General features: G+C 47.9%; 2 protein-coding genes across 2 annotated transcripts in view; one reads left to right on the top strand and one right to left on the bottom strand.

Moving 5' to 3' along the window:
- Positions 1–13,697, top strand: part of ZNF564 (zinc finger protein 564) — a 51,912-nt gene that overhangs the window by 8,700 nt on the left and 29,515 nt on the right. The window lies entirely within an intron of this gene.
- On the bottom strand, positions 7,475–11,102 carry LOC100976996 (phosphoglycerate kinase 1-like). The gene is given in 3 exon segments (XM_034945720.3): positions 7,475–8,081; positions 8,398–9,051; positions 9,054–11,102. Coding segments are annotated over 3 exon segments (1,269 nt in total). The 5' UTR covers positions 9,436–11,102; the 3' UTR covers positions 7,475–7,848.

Here is a 13,697-nt window from a genome sequence, read left to right as displayed (position 1 = left end):
CTCTGCTTGAGTGTTTTGAGAAAGTCAGCCAAAGCTTTGGCAGAAAAATATCCAGGAAAGCTCCACCAGAGAGTCCTATACCACCACGACAGTGCTCCTGCACATTCCTTTTGTTGAACAAGAACAATTTTGTGAGAGTTTTATTGTAAAATCATTAGGCATCCACCGTACCATCCTGATGTGGCTCCTCCTCCCCGCTCCAATTTTTTTTTTTTTTTGAGACGGAGTCTTGCTTGGTCGCCCAGGCTGGAGTGCAGTGGCGCGATCTCGGCTCACTGCAAGCTCCGCCTCCCGGGTTCACACCATTCTCCTGCCTCAGCCTCCTGAGTAGCTGGGACTATAGGAGCCCGCCACCACCCCCGGCTAATTTTTTTTGTATTTTTAGTAGAGATGTGGTTTCACCATGTTAGCCAGGATGGTCTCGATCTCCTGACCTCATGATCCACCCGCCTCGGCCTCCCAAAGTGCTGGGATTACAGGCGTTAGCCACCGCGCCCAGCCTCCCCGCTCCAACTTTTTTTGGGAGGCAGGATCTCACTTTGTTGCCCAGGCTGGAGTGCAGTGGTAGGATCAGGGCTCACTGCAGCCTCAACCTCCCCAGGCTCAGGTGATCCTCCCACCTCAGCCTCCCCAGTAGCTGAGATTACAGGTATGTGCCACCTCACCTCGATAATTTTTTGTATTTTTTTGTGAAGACAGGATTTCAGCATGTTGGCTGGGCTAGTTTCAAATTCCTGGATTTAAGCAATCAGCCTCCCAAAGTGCTGGGATTACATGCTTGAGCCACCAAGCCCAGCTATTTCCTAATCTTAAAAAAAATCTTTAAAAGGAACTCATTTTTGTTTGGTTAATAATGTAAAAAAGACTATTGACATGATTAAATTTCCATGACTCAGTTCTTTAAGGATAGACTAAATGGCTGGTCTCATCACTTGGAAAAGTGTCTTGATATTGGCCGGCACAGTAGCTCATGCCTATAATCCCAGCATTTTGGGATCAACGCAGGAGGGTCTCTTGAGTCCAGGAGTTCAAGGCTGCAGTAAGCTATGATTGCACTACTGCACTCCAGCGTGAGAGAGTGAGACCCTGTCTCTAAAAAATGCAAAAAAAAAAAAAAAAAAAGCCTCCATAGGAATAGATGTTCAACATTACAAGTCATAAGAGAAATGAAGATCAAAAGCACAAAGAGATAATTCTTCACGTTCGTCAAAATCACAGAAAATAACAAGTGCTGGTGAGGATCCATAGAATTTGGAATGCTTTTCATTGTTAGTGGGAATGTAAAATGGTGTAGCTATTATGGATAACAGGATTTAGTTTCTCTTAAACACCCACATACCCCTAGATAACGCAATTAATATTTGAATATATTTGTGTGTGTTTTTTTTTCTTTTTTTGAGATGGAGCTTCACTCTTGTTGCCCAGGCTGGAGTGCAATGGCATGATCTCGGTTCACCGCAACCTCTGCCTCCCAGGTTCAAGGGATTCTCCTGCTTCAGCCTCCTGAGTAGCTGGGATTACGGGCATGCGCCACTACACCCAGCTAATTTTATATTTTTAGTAGAGAGAGGTTTTCTCCATGGTGGTCAGGCTGGTCTCGAACTCCCGACCTCAGGTGATCCGCCCTCCTCGGCCTCTCAAAGTGCTGGGATTACAGGCGTGAGCCACCGTGCCCAGCTTGTTTTAATCTCTTTGTAGGTATCGCTTCATCCATCTCGATTTTTACGCATGTTAATATAAATTACACAAGGCTGTACACTTCCCTCCTAATTCTCCATTGCTCACATCATCAACAAGAGTTCAATACTTTTTTTTTTTTTTTTTTTTGAGACGGAGTCTCGCTCTGTCGCCCAGGCTGGAGTGCAGTGGTGCAATCTCGGCTCACTGCCAGCTCTGCCTCCCGGGTTCACGCCATTCTCCTGCCTCAGCCTCCTGAGTAGCTGGGACTTTAGGCGCCCATGACCACGCCCGGCTAATTTTTTGTATTTTTTTTTTTAATGGTACATAGTTCTTTTCTATTTTTATTTATTTATTTATTTATTTATTTTATTATTATTATGCTTTAAGTTTTAGGGTACATGTGCACAATGTGCAGGGTAGTTATATATGTATACATGTGCCATGCTGGTGTGCTGCACCCATTAACTCGTCATTTAGCATTAAGTATATCTCCTAATGCTATCTCTCCCCCCTCCCCCTACTCCACAACAGTCCCCAGAGTGTGATGTTCCCCTTCCTGCATCCATGTGTTCTCGTTATTCAATTCCCACTTATGAGTGAGAATATGCAGTGTTTGGTTTTTTGTTCTTGCGATAGTTTACTGAGAATGATGATTTCCAATTTCATCCATGTCCGTACAAAGGACATGAACTCATCATTTTTTATGGCTGCATAGTATTCCATGGTGTATATGTGCCACATTTTCTTAATCCAGTCTATCATTGTTGGACATTTGGGTTGGTTCCAAGTCTTTGCTATTGTGAATAGTGCCGCAATAAACATACGTGTGCATGTGTCTTTATAGCAGCATGATTTATAGTCAATTTTTTGTATTTTTAGTAGAGACAGGGTTTCACTGTGTTAGCCAGGATGGTCTCGATCTCATGACCTCGTGATCCGCCCGCCTCTGCCTCCCAAAGTGCTGGGATTACAGGCGTGAGCCACCGTGCCCGGCTTTTTTTTTTTTTTTTTTTTTTTTTTTGACAGAATCTCACTCTGTTGCCTAGGCTGGAGTGCAGTGGCAGAATCTCAGCTCACTGCAACCTCCACCTCCCAAGTTCAGGTGATTCTCCTGCCCCAGCCTCCTGGGCAGCCATGATTACAGGCGCCCGCCACCACGCCTGGTTAATTTTTGTATTTTTAATAGAGACAGGGTTTCACCATGTTGCCCAAGCTGCTCTTGAACTCCTGAGCTCAGGCAATCTGCCTACCTCAGCCTCCCAAGGTGCCAGGATTACAGGCATGAGCCACCGCGCCCGGGCTTTTTTTTTTTTTTGAGAGGGAGTCTTGCTCTATCGCCCAGGCTGGAGTGCATTGACATGATCTCGGCTCACTGCAACCTCCACCTTCTGGGTTCAAGTGACTCTCCTGCCTCAGCCTCTCAAATAGTTGGGATTACAGGCATGCACCACAACACCCGGCTAATTTTCGTGTTTTTAGTAGAGATGGGGTTTCACCACATTGGCCAGGCTGGTCTTGAACTCCTGACCTCAAGTGATCCACACGCTTTGGCCTCCCAGAGTGCTGGGATTATAGGCGGGAGACACTGCGCCTCACCAGGACTGGTATTTTTTTTTTTTTTAAAGACAGAGTTTCACTGGGCACGGTGGCTCACGCCTGTAATCCCAGCACTTTGGGAGTCTGAGGCAGGTGGATCACAAGGTCAAGAGATCGAGACCATCCTGGCCAACATGGTGAAACCCCATCTCTACTAAGAATACAAAAAAGTAGCTAGGCGTGGTGGCACACACCTGTAGTCCCAGCTATTCAGGAGGCTGAGGCAGGAGAATCGCTTGAACCCAGGAGGTGGAGGTTGCAGAGAGCTGAGATCACGCCACTGCACTCCAGCCTGGCAACAGAGTGAGGTTCCTTTAAAAAAAAAAAAAAAAAGACAGAGTTTTGCTTTGTTGCCCAGGCTGGAGTGCAATGGCTTGATCTCGGCTCACCGCAACCTCTGCCTCCCAGGCTCAAGCAATTCTCCTGCCTCACCCTCCCAAGTAACTGAGATTACAGGCACTGGCCACCACACCCGGCTAACTTTTTTGTATTTTTAGTAGAGACGGGGTTTCATCATGTTGGCCAGGCTGGTCTTGAACTCCTGACCTCAGTTGATCCACCCGCCTTGGCCTCCCAAAGTACTGGGATTACAGGCGTGAGCCACCACGTCCGGCTAAGACTGGTAATTTTAAATGGAAAAGTATATCACAATTTGGTTGAGTGTAGAAGTAGTGTCAGAATGTTTGAGAGAACATACATTACCACTTATTTGTATATTTATATTTTAGATTTGTAACAACTGGTAAGGACTTCTGAAGAGTTTTATTGATGGAAAGATTTTAAAGGATTAAAGAATAAAATATCGCATTTGTAAATGCCATGTAAAATGTTTATTTCAGCACTCCCACTGGGTTAAGTGGGAGCCACAAATGGTTCTGAGCAGGCTGGGCGCGGTGGCTCATGCCTGTAATCCCGGCACTTTGGGAGGCCGAGGCGGGTGGATCACTTGAGGTCAGGAGTTCGAGACCAGCCCGACCAACGTGGTGAAACCCTGTCTCTATTAAAAATACAAAAACTAGCTGGGCGTGGTGGCGCACATCTGTAATCCCAGCTATTCGGGAGGCTGAGGCAGGAGAGTTACATGAACCTGGGAGGTGGAGGTTGTAGTAAGCCGAGATTGCACCATTGCACTCCAGTCTGGGCGACAGAGCAAGACTCCGTCCCTCAAAAAAAAAAAAAATGTTCTGAGCAGAGGAAAGACTGATCTGATTTAGGTTTTGCGTAAATATCCTCCAGCTATGGGCTGCGGGGCGTGTGTCGCTGGGTGGGTGGATTAGGTGGACAAAACGATCCTAGTGCCTATGCGCCCCTTTAAAACGAATAAAAAGTCGTAGTTCTCAACCAGGGACGTCTTTGGTGATGCTCTCCTGGTCCTGCAGCCTGAGGGCTTTTTCCAGACGCTTTGACCTGTGCACTTCTGCCCCCACGCGGCCAACGCCTGAACTGCAGCAACGTCCTGCAGACCCAGTTTCCTTTTTTGGTACCAGGCATATGCAGGGCGTGGACAGATCCTACAATGGAACCAGCCAGAGACTGCCCTAGAGAAACTCATATGCCGGGATTTGGATGTTTGTAGGATAACATCATGAGCAGCAGCTTTGCAGGACCACACATGTTCCAGGGAGATTCTCAGAGGAGGGATCTTTGGGCAGTGTCTCCAAGGACCAGTAAGAATATTTCAGGAAGACACAACAAGAAAAAACATTCTAGGCAAAGTGAAAACTGACATTGATACCCCGACCCCAACCCCTCTTAACTGCTACTTCCGACCTGGGTCGTGGAGCTACCATTCAAGCCCTATACCCAATACTCATCTTGAACTACTTAACTACTTATTTATGTATTTATTTATTTATTATTATTATTATTTTGAGACGGAGCCTCACTCTGTCACCCAGGCTGGAGTGCAGTAGCGCGATCTCGGCTCACTGCAACCTTCACCTCCCGGGTTCATGTGATTCTCCTGCCTCAGCCTCCCGGGCAGCTGTGATTACAGGTACCTGCCACCATGCCTGGATAATTTTTTTTTCTTTTTCTGAGACAGAGTTTCACTCTTGTTGCCCAGGCTGGAGTGCAGTAGCATGATCTCGGCTCACTGCAACCTCCACTTCCTGGGTTGAAACAATTCTCCTGCCTCAGCCTCCCGAGTAGCTGGGATTACAGACACGCACCACCATGCCTGGCTAATTTTTGTATTTTTAGTAGAGACAAGAGTTTCACCATGTCGGTCAGCCCGGTCTTGAACTCCTGACCTCGTGATCTACCCGCCTCAGCCTCCCAAAGTGCTGGGATTACAGGCGTGAGCCACTGCGCCTGGCCCCACCTGGGTAATTTTTGTATTTTTAGTAGAGACAGGGTTTCACCATGTTGGCCAGGCTGGTCTTGAATTCCTGACCGCAGGTTATCCATCCACCTTGGCCTCCCAAAGTGCTGGGATTACAGGCATGAGCCACCAAGCCTGACCTACTTATTTCTTCTCACTCCCATCATCCCGATTGCCACCACCCAGGTCTAGACACTCACCTGGGTACCTGTCAAAGTGTCCTCCTTGGTCTCCCAAACTTCAATTCCTAGTCATTCACCTCGGCACCAAAGGGACATTTTTCTCTCTCTTCCCTGCTCACACACCTCCCATGGCTCCCTAGTGCTCTCAAGTGCAAGTCCAAGCTCCTCAGCCTGGCACCTGAAGTCTTGAAGACCCAGTTCTGCCTGTCCCACTATATCATTAGCATGACCAACTAGAAAGACATTAATAAAAAGAATAGCACTACCTCTATTTATTGAGTGCCTACCTGGTGCTAAGACATGTGTCTTGCAGTTTCAAGGTGCACTCACAACAACTTTATTATCTTCGTTTTACAGAAGGGGCTATTGAGGTTTAGAGAACTCAAGGGACTTGTTCAAGGTCCCCAGCCTAGGTATGAACTCAATTCTTTCCAACTCCAAAGCTCAGGCCTAAACCCAACGCTCTGTCCCCTCCATGACAAACCTCTAGTGGGATGGGTTTAACTTTCTTGCCATTTCTGTCTTTTACTCTACTTGAGCCACTATAACAAAATACAATACGATTACAAAATAACAAAATACAATAACAAAATACGATTCTTGACACCATGAAGTCCAAGGTCGAAATGACAGTAGATTCTGTTCTTGGTGAGGGCTTTCTTCCTGGCTCAAAGATGGCTACTTTCTGGTTGTGTCCTCAAGCTGGGAAGAGGGCATAGGGGTGACAGAGAGAAAGACAGAGAGAAAGAGAGGTCTCTGGTGTCTTTTCATTATTATTATTATTTATTAGTAGTAGTATTATTTGAGACAGAGTCTCACTCTGTCGTCCAGGATGAAGTGCAGTGGTGCGATCTTGGCTCACTGCAACCTCTGCCTCCTGAGGTCAAGTGATTCTCCTGTCTCAGCCTCCGAAGTAGCTGGGATTACAGGTGCCCACCACCATGCCCGGCTAATTTTTGTATCTTTAGTAGAGATGGGGTTTCACCATTTTGGCCAGACTGTCTCGAACTCCTGTTCTCAGGTGATCCGCCCACCTAGGCCTCCCAAAGTGCTGGGATTACAGGTGTGAACCACCACACTCAGCCTATTATTATTATTATTGAGACAGGGTCTCGCTTTGTCACGCAGGCTGGAGTGCTGTGGCACAATCATAGCTCACTGCAACCTCAAACTCTTGGGCTCAAAGGATCCTCCTGCCTCAGCTTCCCAAAGTGCTGGGATTACAGGTGTGAGCCACCACGCCCAGCCTGGTGTCTCTTCTTTTTTTTTTTTTTGAGACAGAGTCTTACTCTGTGGCCCAGGCTGGAGTGCAGTGGCGCGATCTCGGCTTACTGCAAGCTCCGCCTCCTGGGTTCACGCCATTCTCCTGCCTCAGCCTCCCAAGTAGCTGGGACCACAGGTGCCCGCCACCATGCCTGGCTAATTTTTTGTAGTTTTAGTAGAGATGGGGTTTCACAGTGTTAGCCACAATGGTCTCGATCTCCTGACCTCATGATCCGCCCACCTCGGCCTCCCAAAGTGCTGGGATTACAGGCGTGAGCCACCACGCCCGGCCCTGGTGTCTCTTCTTATAAGGTAACTCATTCCATCATGCGTGCCCCACCCTCATGACCTCACCAATTATCTCCCAGAGGCCCCATCTGCAAATACCAGCACACTGGAGAGTAGGGATTTATTATATTAATTTATTGGAGGTGGGAGACAGAAACATTTAGTCCCTTTAAATGGAGTTTAATTCTCTTCCCTTTGAATGTGGAGTGCCAGTTTGTTGTTGTTGTTGTTGTTTTTTCGAGACAGGGTGTCACTCCCAGGTAGTGCAGTGGCAAGATTATGGCTCATTGCAGCCTCAACCTCCCAGGATCAAGCGATCCTCTCACCTCACTTTTTTAATTTTTACAGTAGAGATGAGCTGAGATTCTGTGTAACCATTTAAGGGTTCCTGGCACTGCATCTCTTGGCTACTAGCTGAATCTTGACATGGAAAGTTTTAGCTAATGCCAAGTGGAGATGCAGAAAATGCTAAGTTGACTTAGGGGCTGTGCACAGGAACTAAAAGACAGGAAAGTACTAAATATTGCCAAGAGTATCAACCCCAGGATGGACTTTACCTTCTAGGAGCTCTAAACCGGCACCACCCCCAGTGCTCACCTGGCTGACTTTATCCTCCATGTTCCATTTTGCACAGCAAGTGGCAGTGTCTCCACCACCTACGATGATGATGCAGCCCCTAGAAGTGGCTTTCACCACCTCATCCATGAGGGCTTTGGTTCCCCGGGCAAAAGCTTCCCATTCAAAAACCCCTACAGAAGGCCGGGCGCGGTGGCTCACGCCTGTAATCCCAGCACTTTGGGAGGCCAAGGTGGGCAGATCATGAGGTCAGTAGTTCGAGACCAGCCTGGTCAACATGGTGAAACCCCAGTCTCTACTAAAAATACAAAAATTAGCCGGGCGTGGTGGCACGCACCAGTAGTCCCAGCTACTGGGGAGGCTGAGGCAGGAGAATCACTTGAATCAGGGAGGTGGAGGTTGCAGTGAGCCAAGACCGCGCCATTGCACTCCAGCCTGGGTGACAGAGTGAGACTCCATCTCAAAAAACAAACAAACAAACAAACAAACAAAAAACCCCAAAAAACCCCACAGGACCATTCCACACAATCTGCTTAGCCTGAGTGACAGCCTCAGCATACTTCTTGCTGCTTTCAGGGCCACAGTCCAAGCCCAGCCAGCCAGCAGGTATGCCAGAAGCCACAGTGGCTTGGCCAGTCTTGGTATTCTCATCAAACTTGCCAGCAGTGACAAAGTCAACAGGCAAGATAATCTTCACACCATTCTTCTCAGCTTTGGACATTAGGTCTTTGACAATCTTGGCTCCCTCTTCATCAAACAGAGAAGTGCCAATCTCCATGTTGCTGAGCACCTTAAGGAAGGTACAAGCCATTCCACTACCAATAATCATCTCATTGACTTTGCCCAGCATATTCTTGATCAGCTGGATCTTGTCTGCAACTTTAGTTCTGCCCAGGATGGCCAGGAAGGGTCGCTCTGGGCTCTCCAAGGCCTCGGCAAAGTAGTTCAGCTCCTTCTTCATCAAAAAACCACCAGCCTTCTGTGGCAGATTGACTTCTGCCATGGAGCTGTGGGCTCTGTGAGCAGTGCCAAAAGCATCATTGACATAGACATCCCCTAGCTTGGGAAGTGAAGCTTGGAAAGCTTCTAATTTGGCTGGATCAGCGTTAGCCTTGTTCCCAGAAGCATCTTTTCCCTTCCCTCTTCCTCCACATGAAAGCAGAGGTTCTCCCGCAGGATGACAGACCCAGCAGCTGGGTTGGTACAGGCTTTCTCCACTTCTGGGCCTACACAGTCCTTCAAGAACAGAACATCCTTGCCCAGCAGAGATTTGAGTTCTACAGCAACTGGCTCTGAGGAGTACTTGTCAGGCATAGGGACACCATCAGGCCAGTCTAGGTGGCTTATAAGGACTACTGACTTGGATCCATTGTCCAAGCAGAATTTGATGCTTGGGACAGCAGCCTTAATCCTCCAGTTGTTTGTTATCTGGTTGTTCTTCATAGGAAAATTGAAGTCGACTCTCATAACGACCGGCTTCCCTTTCACGTCCAGCTTGTCCAGCATCAGCTTGTTAGAAAGTGACATTTTGGAAATACAGCTGGGGAGACAGCTTGGTAATTCAGACAGCCAGGGAGCCGGCTACCGACGTGTGCTCGGGAGGTTTGCAGAATCCAGTGGTATACTTTTTTTTTTTTTGGAGATGGAGTCTCGCTCTCTTGCCCAGGCTGGAGTGCAGTGGTGCGATCTCCGCTCACTGCAAGCTCCACCTCCTGGGTTCACGCCAGTCTCCTGCCTCAGCCTCCCGAGTAGCTGGGACTACAGGCTCCCGCCACCACACCCGGCAAATTTTTTGTATTTTTAGTAGAGACGGGGTTTCACCATGTTAGCCAGGATGGTCTCCATCTCCTGACCTCCTGATCCACCCACCTCGGCCTCCCAAAGTGCTGGGATTACAGGCGTGAGCCACCGCACCTGGCCAGTGGTGTACTTTTTAACAAAAATTTATTTTGAGGTCATTGCATATTCACATGTAGGAAATTATACAGCCATTTTCTCTCAATGGTAACATGTTGCATAGCTGTAGTACAATGTCCTAATCAGGAAATTTCATCTCACCCACCTCCGTCAACCCAATGAACAAGTACAGAGAGTACACTGTTCACAGAGGTGGTTCAACAATTCTACTTCCAAAGAGTATTTCCCACCAGTTTTTTTTTCTTTTTTCTTTTCTTTTTTTATTTTTTGAGACAGAGTCTCACTCTGTCACCTAGGTTGGAGTGCAGTGCCACGATCTCAGCTCACTGCAGTCTCTGCCTCCTGGGTTCAAGCGGTTCTCGTGCCTCAGCCTCCTGAGTAGCTGAGGGATTACAGGCACTCACCACCAAGCCTAGCTACTTTTTGTGTTTTTAGTAGAGACAGGGTTTCGCCATGTTGGCCAGGCTGTTCTGGAACTCCTGACCTCAAATGATTCACCAGCATCAGCCACCCAAAGTGTTGGGATTACAGGCGTGAGCCACTGTGCCCCATCAGTTGTTTTTTTTTTTTTTTTTTTTTTTTTTGAGACACAGTCTCGCTCTGTCACCCAGGCTGGAGTGCAGTGGCGCAGTCTCAGCTCACTGCAAGCTCCATCTCCTGGGTTCACGCCATTCTCCTGCCTCAGCCTCCCAAGTAGCTGGGACTACAGGCACCCGCCACCACGCCTGGCTAATTTTTTGTATTTTTAGTAGAGACAGGGTTTCACCATGTTAGCCAGGATGGTCTCGATCTCCTGACCTCGTGATCCACCTGCCTTGGACTCCCAAAGTGCTGGGATTACAGGCGTGAGCCACCGTGCCTGGCCCCAGCCCCATCAGTTTTTAAAAGTTATTTACAAAAAGTATTATTTGCCGGGCGCAGTGGCTCATGCCTGTAATCCAAGCACTTTGGGAGGCCTAGGTGGGTGGATCACCTGAGGTCAGGAGTTCAAGACCAGCCTAGCCAACATGGTGAAACCCTGTCTCTACTAAAAACACAAAAGGTAGCTGGGCATGGTGGTGCACCCCTGTAATCCCAGCTACTCAGGAGGCTGAGGCAGGAGAATTGCTTGAACCCAGGAGGCGGAGGTTGCAATGAGCCGATATCGTGCCACTGCACTCCAGCCTGGGTGACAGAGTGAGACTCCGTCTCAAACAAAAACAAAAAACAGTGTTATGCTACTACTACTTTTAAATACATGAAGCACTTCCAAATATCTAGAAATACTAGATATTTCATCTAACTTGTCCACCATGTACACGCACTGTTAAATAAAATTCCACATATGTAACCGTGGTTATAATCTGAGGTATCTCCTAAATATGACCATTTTGGCCTTGAACCATTCCCTCCTCACTTCCTTCTCTCTGCTTTCAATCCAGTGGACAAGTACACGCATGTGTAATGCTTAGAGATGGTTGAACAAACTCCTATCCAAAAGTCATTCACAGAAGACAAGTTTCCTATGAATTTCAACACAAAGTATACAAAATATGCTAAATTTACTAAGTACTTTATCACACACTGGCAACCTCTTTAACATCCAGCAATTAGATGTTGCAAAATTAGGATGCATTTGCCCATTGTATATGCTATATACAGAGCAAAACAAAATGCACAAAACATACAGAAAAATAGTGTCTGAAAATGTCCAATTATGAACACACTGGCCTATTACCTTTTGCAATTTCTTCCCTCCCACCTCCTCTAAACTATCGAACAACTATACACAGTACTACACTGCTCACAAAGGTAGTTAAACAATTCAATTTCCAAAAGGCAGTGTTTCCTATAAATTTTAACAAAAAGATATTTACAGTGATATTTCACTACCTCTACATTTAATATACGTGGGACACTTCCAAACATCTAGGTAGACTAGACATTTGAAGTAAGGAGTTAATTTTTCCACTATGTAACAGCAGTCTTGAATAAACTGCAAACATGTGACAACAGTTATAATTTGAAAGTCTTCCAAATATGAACATTCTGGCCTAGAACCCTTTCTGTCTCCATCAACCCAGTGGGCAAAAATGCTCAAATCTTCAGAAGACAATATTTCATAGGAATTTTATTTTTTATTTTTATTTATTTATTTATTTATTTTTGAGACGGAGTTTCGTTCTTGTTGCCCAGGCTGGAGTGCAATGACAAATGTAGAGTTCGTAAATGAATATATTTTGCATATTTTGTTTTAAAATTCCCAGGAAAGGCCAGGCGCCTTGGCTTGCGCCTGTAATCCCAGCAGTTTGGGAGGCTGAGGCCAGCAGGAGTTTGAGACCAGCCTGGCAAACGTGGTGAAACCCAATTTCTACAAAAATACAAAAAAATTAGTGGGGCGTGGTGGTGGGCGCCTGTAATCCCAGCTGCCTGGGAGGCTGAGGCAGGAGAATCGCTTGAACCCGCGACGTGGAGGTTGCAGAGAGCTGACATCCTGCCATTGCACTCCAGCCTGAGCGACAGAGTGAGACTCTGTCTCAAAACAAACAAACAAACAAAACAAACAAACCCGGGAGCGGTTGCTCACGCCTGTAATCCCAGCACTTTGGGAGGCTGAGGCGGGCGGATCACGAGGTCAGGGGGTTGAGAGTAGCCTGACCAATATAGAGAAATCCTGTCTACTAAAAATATAAAAATTAGCCGGGCGTGGTGGTGTGGCCTGTAGTACCAGCTACTTGGGAGGCTGAGGCAGGAGAATCACTTGAACCCGGGAGGCGGAGGTTGCAGTGAGCTAAGATTGCGCTACTGCACTCCAGCCTGGGCAACAGAGAAAGACTCCGTCTCAAAAAAATAAAATTAAATAAATAAAAAAAATTTTAGGTTGAGGGAGAAGTTGAGCAGCTTTTTCCTATTATAGACACAGGCCTTCTTCTTCTTTTTTTTTTTGAGCTGGAGTTTCACTCTTGTTGCCCAGGCTAGAGAGCAATGGGTGCGAGCTCGGCTCACTGCAAGTGATTCTCCTGCCTCAGCCTCCCGAGAAGCTGGGATTACAGGCATCCGCCACCACGCCCGACTAATTTTTGTATTTTTAGTAGAGACCAGGTTTCACCATGTTGGTCAGGCTGGTCTTGAACTCCCGACTTCAGGTGATCCACCCGCCTTGGCCTCCCAAAGTGCTGTGATTACAGGCGTGAGCCACCACCGTGCCTGGCCTACACAGGCCTTCTATAGACGGTCAGTAAATCTTCCCAAAGGGTGTTGGGGATTTCCCAGGACCACATGTGCCAGGCCATTTTACCGTTTCTCTCTTCCATATGAAGGTCTGGTAGAACGAAGGCGAACAGCCGCATGGCCGCTAATCGTTCCACTCGTAGTCAGGGGACTCGTTCACCTTCCAGGCCGGTTAAGGCTATTCTCCGCTATCGTCAGGGCTAGGTAGGTCTCGCCCCACTGGGACAGAGAGGTCCCCCAGGTCCCGGATCTGCGCGGCTTCCTGGTCTAAAGCAAGGCGGCCGAGCCTGTGTCCCTAGACCGCCTCCAGGGCCCTCTGCACCCTGACGCCCATCGCGACCGCCCCGCTTCCCGCCCGCCGCTCCCGCAGCCACCCGGAGGCGCTGCGTCTCGGCTGGGGCTTCGTCTGTGCCCGGCACAGCGAGGGCCCCGGTGTCTGCGGGGCAGGTGCCGCGGCCTGTCCCGGGACATCCCCGCCCTCCAGCTCACCTGCCTGCTTGGGACTCGGCAAGCCGGCCGCACTCTGCGTCTCACCGCGCTCTCTGTACCATTTTACATTTCCACCACCAAAGTAGGAGTAGGAGTAGGAGTAGAATCCAGTTTCTCTTATGTCCTCCCCAGCACTGGTATAATCCTTCCTTCCTTCCTTCCTTCCTTTCTTT

Source organism: Pan paniscus, chromosome 20 (genome assembly GCF_029289425.2).
Source record: "Pan paniscus chromosome 20, NHGRI_mPanPan1-v2.0_pri, whole genome shotgun sequence".
In the NCBI taxonomy this organism is placed as follows: Eukaryota; Metazoa; Chordata; class Mammalia; order Primates; family Hominidae; genus Pan; species Pan paniscus.
The sequence above is the reverse complement of the archived record's forward strand: the minus strand, read 5'-3'. Positions and strand labels throughout refer to the sequence as shown.